Source organism: Danio rerio, chromosome 13 (assembly GCF_049306965.1).
Source record: "Danio rerio strain Tuebingen ecotype United States chromosome 13, GRCz12tu, whole genome shotgun sequence".
Taxonomy (NCBI): Eukaryota; Metazoa; Chordata; class Actinopteri; order Cypriniformes; family Danionidae; genus Danio; species Danio rerio.
Window position 1 is genome coordinate 55157027 of NC_133188.1, and position 19346 is coordinate 55176372.

A 19346-nucleotide genomic window follows, 5' to 3' on the forward strand; every position below is an offset into this window, starting at 1 on the left:
GATTTCAGGTCCTAATTAATTGGTTCAGGTGGGTTTGATCAGGGTAGGAGCTAAACTGTACAGGAAGGTAGATCTCCAGGAACAGGACTGAGCACCCCTGCAGTAGTGTGTTGGATTTATGTCCTCTATTATTTCTCTTTTTTGCAATAATCATATTCCAAATTAGACTAATTTGTGAAGTTTTTATCACATTTATATATGATGACATTATTTAAAATAGAATTTAAAAATGACAAACATCAAAATTACTTTCAATTGAATTTATTTGTTTTTACTTTAAATTTTAAAACATTACATTTTACATTATTATTATAATCAATATAATTAACAACGATTTATACTATTGATATTAATAATTTTGCATGTAAAAAAATGCTGGTTGTTCTGGGTCAAATATGCACAAACCCAGCTGTTGGGTTAAAATGTGGGGTAACACGTTATAATAACTACACACTATAAATCGTTTACTAAGCATTAGCAAATAGTGAATTCATCATCTGTTAAGCATTACCTCTACATTAATAAGTGTTAGTAAGCAGTTTATAACTGCAGCTACAAATGCTCTATTCTTGACTTATAAGCACGTTTAATGATTGTATTTTCATACTTAGTTAATGATTTATTTTTCATTACTAAATTAAGTATCAAATTATTTACAAACTGTTTGCATTTAAGAGTAGTTGAGGGTTTTTAGGATCATTCAGAATGAGTTAGTAAATGATTAATAAACTATTGAAATCAACATTTATATGTCTTATTATTCAGGCATATATTAATGGTTACTATATATGTTAATAAATGCTTTCTTAACTCAACTTCATGCAGTTTTGTTAATGCTTAATAAATGATTTATAGTGTGTAGTTATTATAAAGTGTTACCAAATGGGGCATTTAAATTAAATAGAAAAAACTTAACCCACACTCTAAAAAACGTTGAGTTATTTATTTAACCCAATGGTTGAGTTAAACATATTTGCTGCTTTGTTGGGTTATTTTGAACCTTTATTATCGTATTTATTTAGTAACTCAACCAGTTGAGTTAAACATATTTGCTGCTTTGTTGGGTTATTTTGAACCTTTACTATCGTATTTATTTAGTAACTCAACCAGTTGAGTTAAATATATTTGCTGCTTTGTTGAGCTATTTTTAACCTTTATTATGTTATTTATTTAATAACTCAACCAGTTGGGTTAAAATGTTCTGATTATTTGAATATTTTATTATTTATTATGCATGCATAATTTTGTTTTTGCATTATAAAGTTTATTTAAGCTCTAACGCAGTAATATGTTTTTTTTTTTTTTTTTATCAAATTACCTATCCGTGTCGTGTTTTTATATTCATTTCACCATCCAAGACTATCTTTTAGAAGCGTTTGGATGTGGTTAAATGTATTGGACACTGATAAACACACAGAGCTCCATATTCTGCTCCATCAACACATGATTTTCTGCTTGCACAGTTTATAACTGTCTGCACTTTGTTCTGTTTCTTCATTGTTTATGATTCTTGATTTTAACAAAAGTGAACTAAAATGTAATGGAAATGAAGCATTTTTAATATTTTTAAATACTGTATGTTTTTTTTATTTACCCAGCCATAATTATAAAATGAATACTAGTAATAGTAGCAATAGTAATACCAGAATGGAAAAAATAACATTTAATCAAAATAACCTGATGCATTGGGTTAAAATAACCCATAGTTGGGAAGGTGCTATAATAACCTATAGTTGGGTTATATGCTGGGGCATTTTTAACCCAACTATTTTAACAGAGCAATTATGATAATACATGATTTTTAATAGTCAATACATTGATTAATGATTATGGATACAAAATAACACACAAATAAATATATATATATTGATGGATTCAGATTTCTGCCTTCCGATCCGTCCCAGCAGGGATCAACATTTATCCTTTTTCTCATTGTTTTATTAATATGATTATTTGAATAATAAATAAAGTTAACACATTGCGTAATAAAAGAATGTTCAGTGCATTTGCCTGTCTCTTTATAACTATTTTCAGAAGCCACCAAACTAGGTCAGAGGTCATGGAGACCTCGAGTGGAACTGAAGGACGGGATGATTGAAAACAGCTGTATTGCTCTTTGCATAATAATGTGTTAATACTACACTGTAAACGATTTCTGTTGTTTTCACGGTATTATACTGCATTTCTCAACAGTTGTTTACTGTATAAGCTGTGCACAGTGTGTTACTGTATATATTGCTGTTTTCACAGCATGATAATGTATTTTCAACATTTCCATACTGTGAACATGATTAACAGTATGCTACTGCAGATTTTACAATGAATTTGGGGAAAAAATCAGTTACTGTGCATCTAAATACAGTACTGCAAATGACCATGAAAAACTCTACACACACTTTATATTATTATTATTATGTTTATTTTATTTTTTGACTAAGTATTTTGTGAAGAAAAATAAACTAACCAGTTTCTTCAGACTGTTCAGTGCATTAAACTGTCCCCTGGTTTTCCATTTTTGGGTGTACTGCACCTTAATTTTATAAGGTTAACATGAAAATATTAAATCATTTTTAATCAACATAACTTTGTGCTTAACCAAAACGTAAACTGGAACAAAAGTAATTGATTCATGAAACCAAAGTCAGCTTAAATGTCAGAATGACCAGCCTGCTTTAGACGGATTCATGAGGATTAGGCACCCGTCACCATGGAGGTCACATCTCTGCATTTTCAAAACAATATTTTAAAATACGCACCATCTCTATAAATAAACCACAGACTTGAGTTTAAAACAACTACATTCCCGCATGAAAAACGGTTAAAACTAAATTTCATAACACATTCATTATAGAGCCATCTAAGACCGGGGCAAGTCTCACATGTCTAGCCGATTATAACCTCGTTTCGCCGGATACATGAGTGATGATGGACACCCTGGAGGTCAGAATCTCCGCTATCGGCAAAGCACGCTTAAAATTTACACATGATATCTATAAATAAGCCACAGATTTGAGTTTGTAAGAACTACATTCTCGCATGAAACACTGTTAAAATTTAATTTCGTGACATATTAAACGCAATATTTATAATATTAGCTGGGCTTTCTCATCCGCCATTACCATTTGCTTGTTGATGTGAAATGAATTCTGGGAGAAAAAAAATATTAATTCTCAAAACACTTCAAACGAACTTTATTTTTATTGTCAAGGTCAGATATATGTAATAATTTCGCTGGTAAAGTGAATAAAAAACAATGTTACTATATTGTAATCAATATCACGTTTGCACTGGTTCGGTTCAGCACTCGAGCGACTCTGAATCGTATTGAACCGTTTGCTCGGGAATTATTTGATCACACGTGTTCACAAGCACATTCAGCAATATGCAATTAGTGTATAAATGCGTGTGGCCATGCAGTATAACGTAATAGTAATGAATCATATACAAAAAGGAATCGGTTTTAGGCGGATTCAAATCTTTACTGTTCACTAAGGAGCCGATTCATAGAACCGAACGGACACGACTCGACCTGCAGGCAACGGCTGTCCTAATTTGAAATTCACCTGTCGTCTTTCATCCAGCGAATTCATCCTCGGTAAGTGTTTTAAAGTCAAATTCTGGCCGTTGAAGGATTGTTTTGTATATATTTCTGTGTATTGAGTGTGTAATTTAAAAGAATTAACCAAGTGACATTAGTTGTAACGTTAGGTTCTTATGTTTTGTCACGCTGTCCGTTAACAAATGGTATTTTAAACAAGAAATAACAGACGCCAGGCGGTCATTGTAGTGTTTGCGAGGTATTAGATACAGTGAGTTTATCTTGAGTGAGTTTTTGACCATACGTTAAGTTACCTGAAAAACATAACTTTAACTTATTGTAACTGCAATTATGAATTCTCTATTTCAGCACAACACTGAGATGAAGGCAAAGTCACCATGAAAAGTTAAACGTTTACCGTTAAGGTAAGCTCTGGTCTTCACATAGTCATTATGACTAAGCTATCATTATGGTAAAATTTTTCAACTGTAACGTTAAGTTAGTTATTTAAACTAAACTCATAATGAAATGAGTCTTAACTGTTTTATTAAATGGAGCTGAAAATTAAATGCAGTTGAATTATTTTAAGCTAAAGTTAATATTAACAAAATACATATTAATTGTCTATTTCTCAATAATGTTAATGAGCTTGATGTATAGTGTGTCATTAATTGTACATTTAATTTTTGGTGTTCAGGTGTACCTGAGGTGAGGTGAGTACACAGATATAAGCCAAAGTCATTATCACTATCTATATATATATATATATATATATATATATATATATATATATATATATATATATATATATATATTTATACATATATATATATATATATATATATATATATATATATATATATATAAATATCCATCCTATTCTAAGAGAAATTGATGGGGTAAGGGAATGATTTGTGTACAAATGTATTTTAACCCCATACAGATTGGTATGGTTGTACTATAGATTTAGATTAATTAATGCTACGTCTTATTTTACTCTTATTATATTTATCTGTTTTTCAGCTACAGTAATTGATGTTGAAGAACTGATGCTACCAATCACTCCTCACTTGATTATTCAAGGTAATGTTGATGTCTTCCTCATTTTGATTAGATTTGTAAATGTTAAGTTGTTCACAGATTTGTTGTGAGGAGTTTCATGTACAACCTCTTTTTCTTCTTCCAGCAGTTCCTAAGATAAAAAAATCTGGTGTTAAAACAGCCAAGGCTATGCTATTTGCCTACCAAGTGCTGAGTAAATATTAGACAAACATTTTTTTCTATAACTGTTGTCTTTGTGTTTATTAGCAATTTTACTGGGCATATGTGTTTTTTTTTTTCAAACAGCCTGGAAACTGTAAGTTTAGTTCAATATGTTATTTTATGCTATTCATTTTTGTCTTAACATGGATTGCATGTTGAAGCTATCGTTTCATAGTGGGAAAATGTAAAAGAGAATCACTGAATACAATGACATAATGATTCTGCTTGTTCACAGAAGGTACTTGATCTAGTTTTCCTCAAGCGACACATCAGTTTTTATGACTATTGCTTGACACTTGAATTGAAGGGACAGTTCACCCAAAAATGAAAATAATAGCATCTTTGGCATCCTCCACTTGTTTCAAAATAGTTCTATATTTATTTTGTTCCGATGAACACAAACTCATATTTTTTAAAGAAATTTGGTTTAAATATGAATGTCAATAGTTACTGGTTACTAACATTCTTCAAAATATCTGCTTTAGTGTTTAACAGAAATTCAAACTAGTTTAAAACACGTGGAGTAAATAGTGGCAAAATAGTAAACTATTCCTTTAAATATTTTATTCTGAGACTTTTATTTATATGTGTCTTGTCTTTTGTCATATTGTCCTTCTAGCCCAGATTGTGATGGACCTGGAATGCGACACCAGTTACTCTTAAGACAAGAACCGAATAAAGCACAGATGTGGAGGGATTTGCAGCCAAACTAACTGGAGGGAAGGAACCTTTAGGTAAAAACATCTACTTTATTTAGATCTGAAGTATTTTATTTGACATAGAGATTTATTGTTTTAATTCTAATTTAAAGCAAACAAGGTTGAGCACCCCTGGTCTAAAAGTTAAAAAATGCTGTTTCCGTGATAAGGTTAAATGTAGTTGAGAAATAGATTCATTAGGATCAATGCTTAAAGTAAACATTTTCTTCTCTCTGTAGACCAAACATGTTTACTATCCCTCACATTTTAATAAATTGTTTCTGTTTTTGTTTCTTACAGTGTGGGTGAACATACTACCTGGATGTCCAACAAAGGCTGCACAAGAGCTCATTTGATAGCACATATTCTGTCCTGTCTACATCTCTGATGACCTGGAAGTGCTTCGACATCAGTGAGTAATACATCTACATTTACATTACATTTTACATTTAGTCATTTAGCAGACGCTTTTATCCAAAGCGACTTACAAATGAGGACAAGGAAGCAATTTACACCACTAAGAGCAACAATGAATAAGTACTAAAGGCAAGTTTCAGGTCTGTAAAGTCTAAGAAGGGAAGTGTTAGTAATTTTTTTTTTTTTTTTTTTTTTTTGTACAGTTAGTGTGATATTCAAATAGGCAATTGCAGATTAGGAAGTGAAGTGGAGACTAAATAGTTGAGTTTTTAGTCGTTTCTTGAAAATAGCGAGTGACTCTGCTGTTCTGATGCAGTTAGGGAGTTCATTCCACCAACTGGGCAGATTGAGCGTGAGCGTTCGCGAAAGTGATTTTTTCCCTCTTTGGGATGGAACCACGAGGCGACGTTCATTCACAGAACGCAAGTTTCTGGAGGGCACATAGATCTGCAGAAGTGAGTGCAGATAAGAAGGTGCTAGGCCAGAAGTCACTTTGTAGGCAAACATCAGAGTTTTGAATTTGATGCGAGCAGCAACTGGCAGCCAGTGCAAACGGACTAGCAGCGGAGTGACATGTGCTCGTTTAGGTTCATTGAAGACAACTCGTGCTGCTGCATTCTGGAGCAGTTGAAGAGGCTTGATAGAGTTAGCTGGAAGCCCAGCTAGTAGAGAGTTGCAGTAATCCAGTTTGGAGAGAACAAGAGCTTGAACAAGGAGTTGAGCTGCATGTTCAGATAAGAAGGGTCGGATCTTTCTGATGTTATAGAGTGCAAATCTGCACGATCGAGCAGTTCTAGAAATGTGGTCAGAGAAGTTTAGTTGGTCATCAATCGTTACTCCAAGGCTTTTCACCATTTTGGATGCAGTAATGGTTGCCCCATCCATCTGGATTGAAAAGTTATGGTGTAGAGTCGGGTTGGCAGAAACTACAAGCATTTCCGTTTTTGCGAGGTTCAGCTGAAGATGATGATCTTTCATCCAGTGTGAAATATCCAACAGGCAGGCTGAGATACGAGCTGGAACCGAGGGATCATCAGGATGAAAAGAGAGGTATAGCTGGGTATCATCAGCATAGCAGTGGTAGGAGAATCCATGTCTCTGGATGACTGGTCCTAGAGATGATGTGTAGATGGAGAAGAGAAGTGGCCCAAGAACAGAGCCTTGAGGTACCCCAGTGTTTAGATGCTGTAGGTTGGACACCTCTCCCCTCCAAGACACCCTGAATGACCTGTCAGAGAGGTAAGATCTGAACCATTGTATAACAGTGCCCGCAACGCCCAGTGACTCAAGCTTAGATAGCAGGATCTGGTGGTTGACAGTGTCAAAAGCAGCTGACAAGTCCAGCAAAATGAGGACTGATGATTTAGAGTCTGCTTTAGCCAGTCTGAGATCCTCCACGACCGAGAGCAGGGCAGTCTCAGTTGAGTGGCCTTTCTTAAAGCCGGATTGCTTGTTGTCCATGAGATTGTTTTGAGTAAGAAAGTCCAGGACTTGATTGAACACTACTTTCTCCAGAATCTTGGCCATGAATGGAAGCAGGGATACTGGTCTGTAGTTTTTACATCTTTATATTGTCATGCATACAGGATTTCTGTAAGCTTAGCTTTAATGTTAGTTTGTAATCAGCAGTGACTGTTTTAAAAAATTAAGTATTTAAAATATTCTAAACGTTTTACTGATGCTGTGCACAGTAACGTTATGATGATTTAGTTTGAGGAAATGTCACTGGAGAGGTGTTCGTATAAAAAATAAATAAATAAATTGTATGAAATGACTCGATAAAATGTTTATTTGTCTCGCTGACATGCCATCACTGCTGCATATTGAAATACAGTAATATGAATTGACAGCAGAATATTACCACAAACATTTCATGAAGTAGGCTAGACTGCTCTGTAGTTCTCTATTCAACTTTAACACATTTCCTCGTGTCGCTGAGCCTCTCTGCAGATTTTGCCAAAAATGAATGCTTAGTGATTACTTTGTTTTATGCGGACCATATATCAGTAACTTATCATTAGCATTATTTTTTTTAAAAATCACCCACAGCTTTCATGTTCTCTAACGCAATCTTGTCTGTAAGTTAGAAGTGGATTTATACGTGTTAAAAGCCTAAAAGTATTTAATTAACATTAGTCACGTTAAATTAGATTATTTTATTTATTTAATTTTAAATATGTAGCCTTTTAAAGTCAGAATGAACTGTGTTCACCCCTCTTAAATCCGTGGAAGCACTAGTAGTGTGATCATAGAATCAGATATTCGAGCTATACAGAGTCGGACATTAAGTTAAGATGAGACTTTATTTTTTACACACCTGTGTGGACACCTGACTAGCGATCTTCAAGAACAATGCCCGCTGATCTTTTCCCCATTAACGTTAGTGTAATTGTGAATTGACAACAAACTGTATTTCACCAACAAAAACAATTTAAAAACTGTTTTATATAACTGATATATATATATATATATATATATATATATATATATCAAAAAAAAAATATATATATATATATATATATATATATATATATATATATATATATATATATATATATATATTTAAACAGCAGTGCAGTGTTTCGTTTCTGAATGAATTAAATGGTTTGAGGGATGATTAGTTTTTACTTCAGTGATTGATTTTGCTTGTCATTTTTGCAGGATCATCATCATGTTGCTGCCCTTTTTCACTGTCCCTTTCCACATCATTTGGCCTTCATCATTTCCTGTCTTGTAGCAGTATTCTCACCTTTTTTTTAAATTGTAATAATTTTTGATGCATTAATTGTTGACTGGTTTTTATGATCAATTGTTTATTAGTGTTCTGTTGCTCTGTTATATTGAATTATTGCTACTGTTTTAGCATGGTTTACACAATAAACCTTTATTGTGAAGTTAAAGTTTCAGTTTCTTTATTTTTCTTGTACGTCTTGAACAGTTAAAATAACACTTGTGCAATTTTTGAAAATTTTTTACCCATTATAAAGTAGCACTATTAAATAAAATAACATTTAATAACTGTAAAATACTATACAGTAATGATGAAAGTAACATTAAAGTACCGTAGTTCTTCATGGTAAAAATGTACAATAAAATACTGTTTTCAGTTTTGCAGTATGTGCACCACTACTGTAATTGTTGTTACAGTAAAAATCAACAACAGTAAAATGATGTATTACATTTTACAGTAAATGTAATACTAATGTAATTAGTATTACAGTAATGTTACTGTTTTATGAAATACAGCAGCTACCGGATAATTGTTGCCAGTAACTTACTGTTAATTTAACAAGAAATCGTTTACAGTGTATCTAAAGTGATCTCGATGTTATTATTAATATGTGTATATTCAGTTTAAGGCAATTTTCCTCTTTGTTCAAGAATATAGCAGTCTGAATGCTGTTTATACCCGTTTTGAACTAGTTTGATAAGACAGCTGAGAGTACGAAGAAACAACCTTAGGTTTTTATAAACAGATTGTCTCTTGCATGCGTATTTGCATTTGATGGGTCAGTTCTACAGGTCTGAGACCAGCTCTTCATTGTCTACGGGCGACATGACCCAAGCCTCTTGTTGCCATCCCTTTATGGATTGAGATACGACCCCGCATTGACATACATATTTAGAATTGTCTAACTTTTTTTAACAAATCGGAACCTGTTATACATGTATAAATGTAGCCTGCCATTTCAACCACCTGACCAGCATGGCTTTTGTTTTCCCTATAACCGAATCATAAATAAATAAAGATAAGTTACACTCTAACGCAGGGCCGTGCACAGGGGGGTGGCCCGGTGGCTAGAGCCACTTCCCCTCTACCCGAGGTGCCCCTCTCAGCAAACCCCCCCCCCCATCATCCCCCACCCGCCCATCCGCTCTTTACTTTGCGATTGACCCACGATGTACCAACACATTGCGTTGAGCACCTGCCCCTGTAAGGGTCTGTGCACGGGCATGCACAAATGACCACCGGTCAATCACTTTTCCCGCAGGACTCACGCATGAAGCATGAATAGGCAGAGTGATCTGTGTTGTTACAATGGCATCCACAAACTTGGTTGGTAAAAACGGTGCGCAACCAACAGCAAGCAGAGGGAGAGGGTGGGGTGGAGTGGGGGTGGATGGGGGTGCATTTTGTGATGTGCATTTTCAGCGGTATCCACTCGTTATGTGTCGTGATGTGTGGAATACTGTTTCCGTATCTAAGCCGCTACTCATTTGAACTGAGAAAATGTTAGTTTATGGACACTTTTTAGTCCCATCGCACATTAAATTTGATATAATATCATGGTGTACAAAAAAGTCTCTGGACTTGCTGCATTAAAAATACCAGAATTTTAACAATTTATAAAAAAAATGACCACTTTCTGGCCATCTGATATTAGGCATGGATATATATATATATATATATATATATATATATATATATATATATTGCGATCTTGATTTTTGAAAGTATTACAACGCTTTGTAAATGTTAATATTACCATTTAATGAGACTCTCCATACAGTTTGATATAGCGCTTGGACCTCACGAAGCTGCTTCACGTGACATCACACTTAACAAGTGGATAGTGTGAAACACTAGTGTGGACGTGTTTAGTGTGTATTTTTCGCGAGCGGGTTTCTGCTTTATATATATATATAAAGATCAATTTAAATAAAATCTAAAGAAAATCTGTGGTATGTGATGTCTATTGGCCATCTACATTGGACGACACACACACACACACACACACACACACACACACACACACACATATATATATATATATATATAAAGATCAATTTAAATAAAATCTAAAGAAAATCTGTGGTATTATATACAATATTTTCAATAGATTTATAATAAATGCATAAAATACACTGAACTATATATAAATATATTGGGTATATAAGTATATTACTAATAAACTTGTAACTATTATTTACATTATAAATATATTTTATAAATGATTTTGTATATCTATCTATATACATCTATCTATATGAACACATGTAGTAATTTCTGTTTTAAATGATATGTAACCTGTATGTAATATAGTTTGTAATATATTTTAATGTTTGAAAACGCCGGTTTTTAACATATATGTTGCAGATGTGTGTACAAATGTGGCATTCATAATTTTGTGATATCCAAACATGAACGTGTGTGTGTTAAATATGTGATTCAGCCTAACACACAAGCTAAAGACTGGTACTTTAAGAATAATGCTGAGTTTTAACACCAAAAATACAGAAGATTATCAACTCAAACAGCTCATTCAGGAATTATGAACCATAATTATACAGTGTTTACCAGACTGAGGAGACATTTACATTACACAGACGGTTACTATAGTGATTAATTAGCTAACAATAGCAACAAAACTCAAGTTATGTAATGATAATGTCAACATTTCTATAGACTGCCTTTTAGAGAGACTGTCAATCAATCAATCAATCAAATCGATCAGTGGATGTCTCTCACCTCGTCCTCGAGAAGTGGCGGGAGATGCTCAACTTCTCGCCGTTTCTTCTCCTCTTCCTCTCCTCCTTCCTCCTCCAAACTGACCGCGGCCGAACCGAACGTGCCCATGGTGTCCCCCGGTGGTTTATGGATGGGTAAGAGCTCCCGGTTTCCCGCTTCACAGCGGCGTCACGGATCGTGTCGTGAGTTTCTGAACATTCTTCTGCAGTGCGGAGAGAGAGAGAGAAAGAAGAGAGAGAGAAAGAGAGAGAGAATTCCCTCACTCACTCCGATCTAACAGATATAATCAATAACCCCTCTGCTGCTAATCGATAACCAATAACGCGACAGCAACCTGGGAGTTTACTAACTGTACTGTCATGGTAACGACGCGCGCGCACGAGAGTTACACCAGCCGCGAGCGTCTGGAGCTCTGCGCATGCGCAGAGAAGCGCGCTCCACATTATTTTAATTTATTGGTCATAAATGCGTCAGTAAAACGTAATATCTGCCGTTTCTCATCTCTGAAAGGCCTCTAATACCATTTAAAGGGATAGTTCAACCAAGAGTGAGAATCTGGTACTTGTTCCAAACCTGTTTGATTGTCTTTCTTCTGTTGAACACACAAGGAGATATTTTGAAGAATGTTGGTGTAATCATTGTATTTCCTATTATGGAAGGCAAATGGTTACAGGTTTCCAGATTTTTCCTAAATATCTTATTTTGTGTTTAACAGAATAAAGAAATTCATAAATACTTGAAACCATGCGAGGAGAGTAAATCGTGAGTAAACTTTAATTTTGGGGTAAACTATTCCTTTAAAGCAGCATTAATATGAGGTAAATCCATATTTAAATGCCATATATCAGAGACAATGTGCAATTATTGATCATACCTGCTTCATGTGTGGACTTCACAGATATAAAAATATATTGAACGCCGCCTTTGCCTTCAGAACTGCCTTAATCCTTCATGGCATAGATTCAACAAGCTACTGGAAATATTCCTCAGAGATTTTGCTCCATATTGTCATGATAGCATCACACAGTTGCTGCAGATTTGTCGGCTGCACATCCATGATGCCAATCTCCCGTTCCACCACATCCCAAAGCTGCTCTATTGGATTGAGACCTGGTGACTGTGGAGGCCGTTTGAGTACAGTGAACTCATCGTCATGTTCAAGACACCAGTCTGAGATGATTGAGCTTTATGACATGCTGCGTTATCCTGCTGGAAGTAGCCATCAGAAGATGGAGACACTGTGCTCATAAAGGGATGGACATGGTCAGCAGCAATACTCAGGTAGGCTGTGGCGTTGATGCTCAATTGGTACTAATGGACCCAAAGAAAATCTCCCCCACACCATTACACCACCACCACCAGCCTGAACCGCTGATACAAGGCAGGATGATCCATGCTTTCATGCTGTTGAGGCCAGATTGTGAGCCGAGCATCTGAATGTGTCAGCAGAAATGGAGACTCATCAGAGCAGCAACGTTTCTCCAATCTTCTATTGTCCAGTTTTGGTCAGTCTGTGTGAATTGTAGCCTCAGTTTCCTGTTCTTAGCTGACAGGAGCGGCACCCGGTGTGCTCTTCTGCTGTTGTAGCCCATCCGCCTCAAGGTTGGCCGTGTTGTGTGTTCAGAGATGCTCTTCTGCAGAGCTCGGTTGTAACGAGTGCTTATTTGAGTTACTGTTGCCTTTCTATCAGCTGGAACCAGTCTGGCCATTCTCCTCTGACCTCTGGCCTCATCAACAAGGCATTTGCGCCAGCAGAACTGCCGCTCACTGGATATTTCCTCTTTGTCGGAGCATTCTCTGTAAACCCTAGAGATGGTTGTGCATGAAAATAGCAGTGGATCAGCAGTTTCTGAAATACTCAGAGCAGCCCGTCTGGCAGCAACAACCATGCCACGTTCAAAGTCACTTAAATCCCCTTTCTTCCCCATTCTGATGCTCGCTTTGAACTCCAGCAGATCCTCTTGACCATGTCTACATGCCTAAATGCATTGAGCTGCTGCCATGTGATTGGCTGATTACAAATTTGTGTTAACGAGCAGATGGACAGGTGTACCTAATAAAGTGGCCAGTGAGAGTATATTTTAAAAATATCCATTTCCATATACAAGATTAAATGTTCAGATATATAAACCATAATTTTATACACTTGTAAGTTTATACATATGCTGTTGATTCTTGTTTCCTGTCCATTAAATAACATTAGTCCTCTTATAGTATTAAAAATGAGTAATAAAGTCCATATCTAATACTGCTTTTCATGGCTGATGCCTGATGCAGTGCAGGCAATAGTACATGATATTTTATATGTATTCAGAGATTAAATATTGATAAAACATTAAACTAAAAATAAATAAATACATAAAAAAGCAAACAAACTTCCTGATCAATACTGTAGTAAAATGATTGAATAATTATATTTCTGTATCATCAAATGTACTTTATACAGCCATTTTTACATTTTTATTAGAATTTATTTCATCCAGCGAAACTAAAATAAATAAGACTTTTTAAAACAAAATAATAAAATAACAACAACAACAACATAAACAATATTAATAATAATAACAACAACAATAAATGTATTAATAATAATAATAATAATAATAATAGTAATAATAATAAATAAATAAAATTTAAATAACACTGGTTCAGAAACATATACATTGATATGTCTTATTAGTAAAATGATAAACTTATTCAAATTAATCAAATAAAAATAAAAAAATGTCATAAAGGCACTCTGCAGGTATATCTGGAGCCAGTATAATACAGTATAAATGTTAGATTTAACATTTAAACATAAAATCTATTACAATTTTTAACTAAAACAAAACAAATACAAGCTAAACTGAACATAATTAATAATAAAAAATCATGGAAAAATCAATAAAAGTACATTATACAAACTGAATATATAACATTTTTATTATTAATTTAAACAAATTCAAAGTGTAGAAAAACAACAATAATAATAATAATAATTAATAATTATGATGATGATAATAATAATTAATATAATTTAAATAACACTGGTTCAAAATGTAATATTGATCTGTGTCTTATTAATAAAATAAAATAATACATTTATTATAATTAATAAAATAGATTCTGTCACACAAGTGCTCTGTATAGGTATATCTGTAGATGAATAAACTATAAATATTACATCAAACTTTTTTGAATATAAAGAAAATCTATTAAAATATAACTAAAACAAAAAAGAAATAGAAGCTTAATTCAGTATGAAAAATAATAAAAAGTCATGCAAAATTAATAAAACTACATTAAACAAAATATATAAACTATTTATAAAATATTTATTTAAACTTATTCAAAATGTAGAAAAAGCATAATAATAATGACAACAAATAATATTAAAATAACACTGGCTCAAAACGTAATATTATTAGTAATATTAATATCCGTGTCTGGTTAAAATATAATACAACATTTATTAAAATAAATAAAAACAAGTAAATATTTTTGTCAGAGAAGCGCTCTTCGTCCTGAGCAATACTGTAGTAAAATGTTTGAATGGTTATTATATTTCTCTACCATCAAATTTACTTTATACAGCCTTTTTAGATTTTTATTTTTAATGATTGAAATAAATAAAATAAGATTAATAAAATTAGATTAAACTAAACATGTTTGTCACACAAGCGCTCTTCAGGTAAATCAGCAGCCAGTTGAATAACCAGCCAGTAGATGGCGGAATAACACTGAGGAAAACTTAATAATTCTGTATTTCTCCGAATAACACCTGAATATATGAATACTGTTAAATTTACAAATATTAATTTAAAAATATGCATATATATATATATATCAAACAGCTTCTTTGGATTTTAATATTATTTCATAATTTTACCATATTTTTAAATCATAAAATGTAGTAGTTATGCTGAAAAATATGCTTTAAATCACAAATATAAATGGCATTTTAAAATATTTAATCACATACGAAACAGCTATTTTAGATTTCAATGATATTTAAAAATTGTAAAGTTTTAACTGTATTTTTAATCATATAAATGTAGTAATGATGCACAAAATGATGCTCTAAACCACAAATATAAATGGCATTTTTTTTATTATATTCACTAATAAAGCAGCTATTTTAGATTGTAATAATATTTAACAATTTTACCATATTTAAATTAAGAAAAATTTAGTAATGATGCTGAAAAATATGCTTTAAACCACAAATATAAATGACATTTTTAATAAAATCATATATAGAACAGCTATTATGAATTGTAATAATATTAATTATTTACTGAGTGAAGTGAAGAAAAGTGAAGTTACTAAAAATATGCTTTAAATCACAAATATAAATGACATTTTTTTATATATTCGCATATAAAACAGCTAATTTATTTTGGATTGCAATAATATTTCACAATTTTATCATATTTTTAATTATAGAATATGTATGATGCAGAAAATAATGCTTAAAATCACAAATATTAATAATTTTTCTATATATATTCACATGTAAATCAGCTGTTTCGGACTGCAATAAAATGTTACAATTTTACTGTATTTTAAATGATAAAATAGTAGCAATGGATATGAAAAATGTTTTAAATCACAAATATAAATGACATTTTTTAGGTATATTTGCATATAAAACAACTATATTGGATTGCAATAATATTTCAGTTTTAACTGTATTTTGAATCATGTAAATGTAGTATGCTGAAAATGATGCTTTAAATCACAAATATAACTTTTTATTTTTTTATATAATCACATGCCAAACAGCTCTTTTGGACTGCAGTATAATTTCACAATTTTACCATATTTTTAATCATAAAAATTGAGTAATGATGCTGAAAAATATGCTTTAAACCACAAATATTATATTTGTGGTTTAAAAATATGCTTTAAACCACAAATATAAATGACATTTTTAATAAAATCATAAAACAGCTATTTTGCATTGTAATAGTATTAATTATTTACTGTATTTTTGATCAAAAAGTGAAGTTACTAAAATATGCTTTAAATCACAAATATAAATGACATTTATATATGTGTGTGTGTGTGTGTGTGTGTGTGTGTGTGTGTGTGTGTGTGTGTGTGTGTGTGTGTGTGTGTGTGTGTGTGTGTGTGTGTGTGCATATAAAGGAGCTATTTTATTTCGGACTGCAATAATATTTCACAATCTTACCATATTTTTAATAAAAATTATGAAAGAATGCTTTAAATCACAAATATAAATTACATTTTTAATATATAAATATACATGCAAAGCTGCTATTTTGGATTGCAATAATATAAAACAATTTTACACTTTTAATTGTATTTTTAATTAAAATGTTGTAATGATACTGAAAATGATGCTTTAAACCACAAAAAAACTTCATTTTTTATATAATCATATATAAAACAGCTATTTTGGATTGGATTGCAGTGATATTTCAGATTTAACTGTATTTTTAATCATATAAATGTAGTGATGATGCTGAAAATTATGCTTTAAATCACAAATATAAATTACATTTTTAATATATTCACATATAAAGTAGCTATTTTGGATTGCAATGATATAAAACAATTGAAAATTTTTTAATTGAATTTTTAATTATTAAAATGTAGTAATGATGCTGAAAATAATGCTTTAAATCACTAATATAAATTACGTTTTTTATATAGTCCCTGAAAAAGCAGGTTTTTGGATTGTAATAATATTTCTCAATTTTGCCATATTTAAATTATAAAAAAATGAGTAATGATGCTGAAAAACATGCTTTAAATCACAAATTTTGTAATTAATGAAGCGGCTTTTTGGATAGTAATAATATTTCTTAATTTTGACATTTTTAAATTATAAAAAATGTAGTAATGATGCTGAAAAATATGCTTTAAATCCCAAATATAAGTGGCATTTTTCTTCATCATCCCAAACTTTTGAGCAGTAATTTTGCAAGCAGCTTCATGGATAATTTCTTCTTGATTTGCAGCATGTCCAACTATATTCAGCCCAGTTAGACATGATGGAGCTTAATTTCACTCTTTATTATGGAAATGATTCAGGCTCCACACACAATGTTAAATTTAAAGGATATGAAAATGAAGCTTAAGGGATATCTGACGAAATATTGGACATTTTCCAGAAATACGCAGAAATAAATTACAACCATTTGACCCGAACCAGGTCTGTAATTGGACATTTGTGTGTGAAATGTGTTGGAAGTCAAACATGTGAAGTTTAATAATGAACGCACTGCAGTGAGGATTCCTACACAACTGAATTATTATTAGAGATGATCTCTCAGATCATTCATCCTGTCTCAGTGTAAACCCACAGAACGAACACACACACACACACACACACACACACACACACACACACACACACACACACAGCTCTGCATTTCAACAGTGTTCAGTGCTCTCAGTCTGTGCTGCATGGAAACACATGGACACAAAAGAAAACAGCTGATTGGTGCATTTAACCTTCATACTGACCAGGATGGCCAATCAGAGCAAAGCACTAAAGAGCTAACAGGAAGGAGTAAAAGTAAATTTGCTTTTATTCTGTCAAATGACGCACTAAAATACTGATAAACCTGCTGCCTTTAACTTTGAAGACAATAATATTATTATAAACAAAAATAAATAAATAATAACAATAATAATAATAATAATAATAATAATAAACAATAGTAATAATAATACATAATAACAATAATAATAACAATACATATTATTCATAATAATTATAAATATAAATAAATAAATGAATGAATAAATAAAATAAAATAAAATAAACAAATAAATAGTAATAATACATATTAACAGTAATTATAATAATAAATAAAATGTAAAATAGAGAACATCAAAAACATGTCAAGGTTACATGTTAATTTCACCCCAACAAATTCATTTTCTAAAAAAAATTTTGATTTATTATTAGTAGTAGTATTGTGTGTGTGGGTGTGTCTGTGATAAAAAATGTGTAATAAATATAAAAAAAATCTGTTTAATCAAAACATAAATGTATTTTGTAGTATTGATTGATGTACAAATTACCAATACATTGTATTGTGATTTGTACAAAACAATAATAAAGAAAAATAAAGTAAAAATAAAGATTAAAGTTGTTTTGAAGCAAGATTAAATAATTAAAGATTAAAAAAGATTAAATGGATTATAGATGAATAATATATATATATATATATATATATATATATATATATATATATATATATATATATATATATATATATATATATATATATATATATATATATATATATATTATCAGCCCCCCTTAGATTATTATTATTATTTTTTTTTTTTGTCTTTTTTAAATGTTTAATATTTGTTCTTCTGGAGAAAGTCTTATTTGTTTTCGGCTAGGATGAAAGCAGTTTTTTTTTTTTTTACTTTTAAGGTCAATATTATTAGCCCTTTAAAGTTAAAGTTTTTCTCGAAAATCTACAAAACCGTCGTTATACAGTAACTTGCCTGATTACCCTAACCTGCCTAGTTACCCTAATTACCCTAGTGAAGCCTTTCAATGTCACTTTAAGCTGTATAGAAGTGTCTTGAAGAATATCTAGTCTAATATTATTTACTGTCATCATGACAAAAATAAAATAAATCAGTTATTAGAGATGAGTTATTAAAACTATTATGATTAGAAATGTGTTGTAAAACACACACACACACACACACACACACACAAACACACACACACACACACACACACACACACACACACACACACACACACACACACACACACACACACACACACACACACACACACACACACACACACACACACACACACACACACACACACAGACACACACACAGACACAGACCAGACATAGACACACACACACACACACACACACACACACACACACACACACACACACACACACACACACACACACACACACACACAGACACACACACAGACACAGACCAGACATAGACA

General features: G+C 32.0%; 1 protein-coding gene and 1 long non-coding RNA gene across 15 annotated transcripts in view; one reads left to right on the top strand and one right to left on the bottom strand.

The window, feature by feature from the left end:
* Positions 1-11742, bottom strand: part of kndc1 (kinase non-catalytic C-lobe domain containing 1) — a 91827-nt gene extending 80085 nt beyond the window's left edge. For all 7 annotated transcript variants that reach the window (XM_073920359.1, XM_073920356.1, XM_073920355.1 and 4 more), the window contains exon 1: positions 11387-11742. Coding sequence is in view for 5 of the 7 variants with exons in the window: in XM_073920356.1 (XP_073776457.1) it covers positions 11387-11494 (108 nt within the window). In the remaining 2 variants the exon portion in view is untranslated. The remainder of the gene's footprint in view (positions 1-11386) is intronic.
* Positions 2675-8810, top strand: LOC137487448 (uncharacterized). 8 transcript variants are annotated; one of them, XR_011006048.2, is made up of 6 exons: positions 2675-3809; positions 3908-3963; positions 4562-4621; positions 5421-5535; positions 5800-5911; positions 8578-8810. It is a non-coding gene; the product is annotated as an uncharacterized lncRNA (long non-coding RNA). The 8 variants fall into 8 exon arrangements; XR_012389007.1 differs by having other exon boundaries at positions 2717-3595; XR_012389006.1 differs by having other exon boundaries at positions 3351-3595; positions 3908-3973.
* Positions 11743-19346: the final 7604 nt, after the last annotated feature.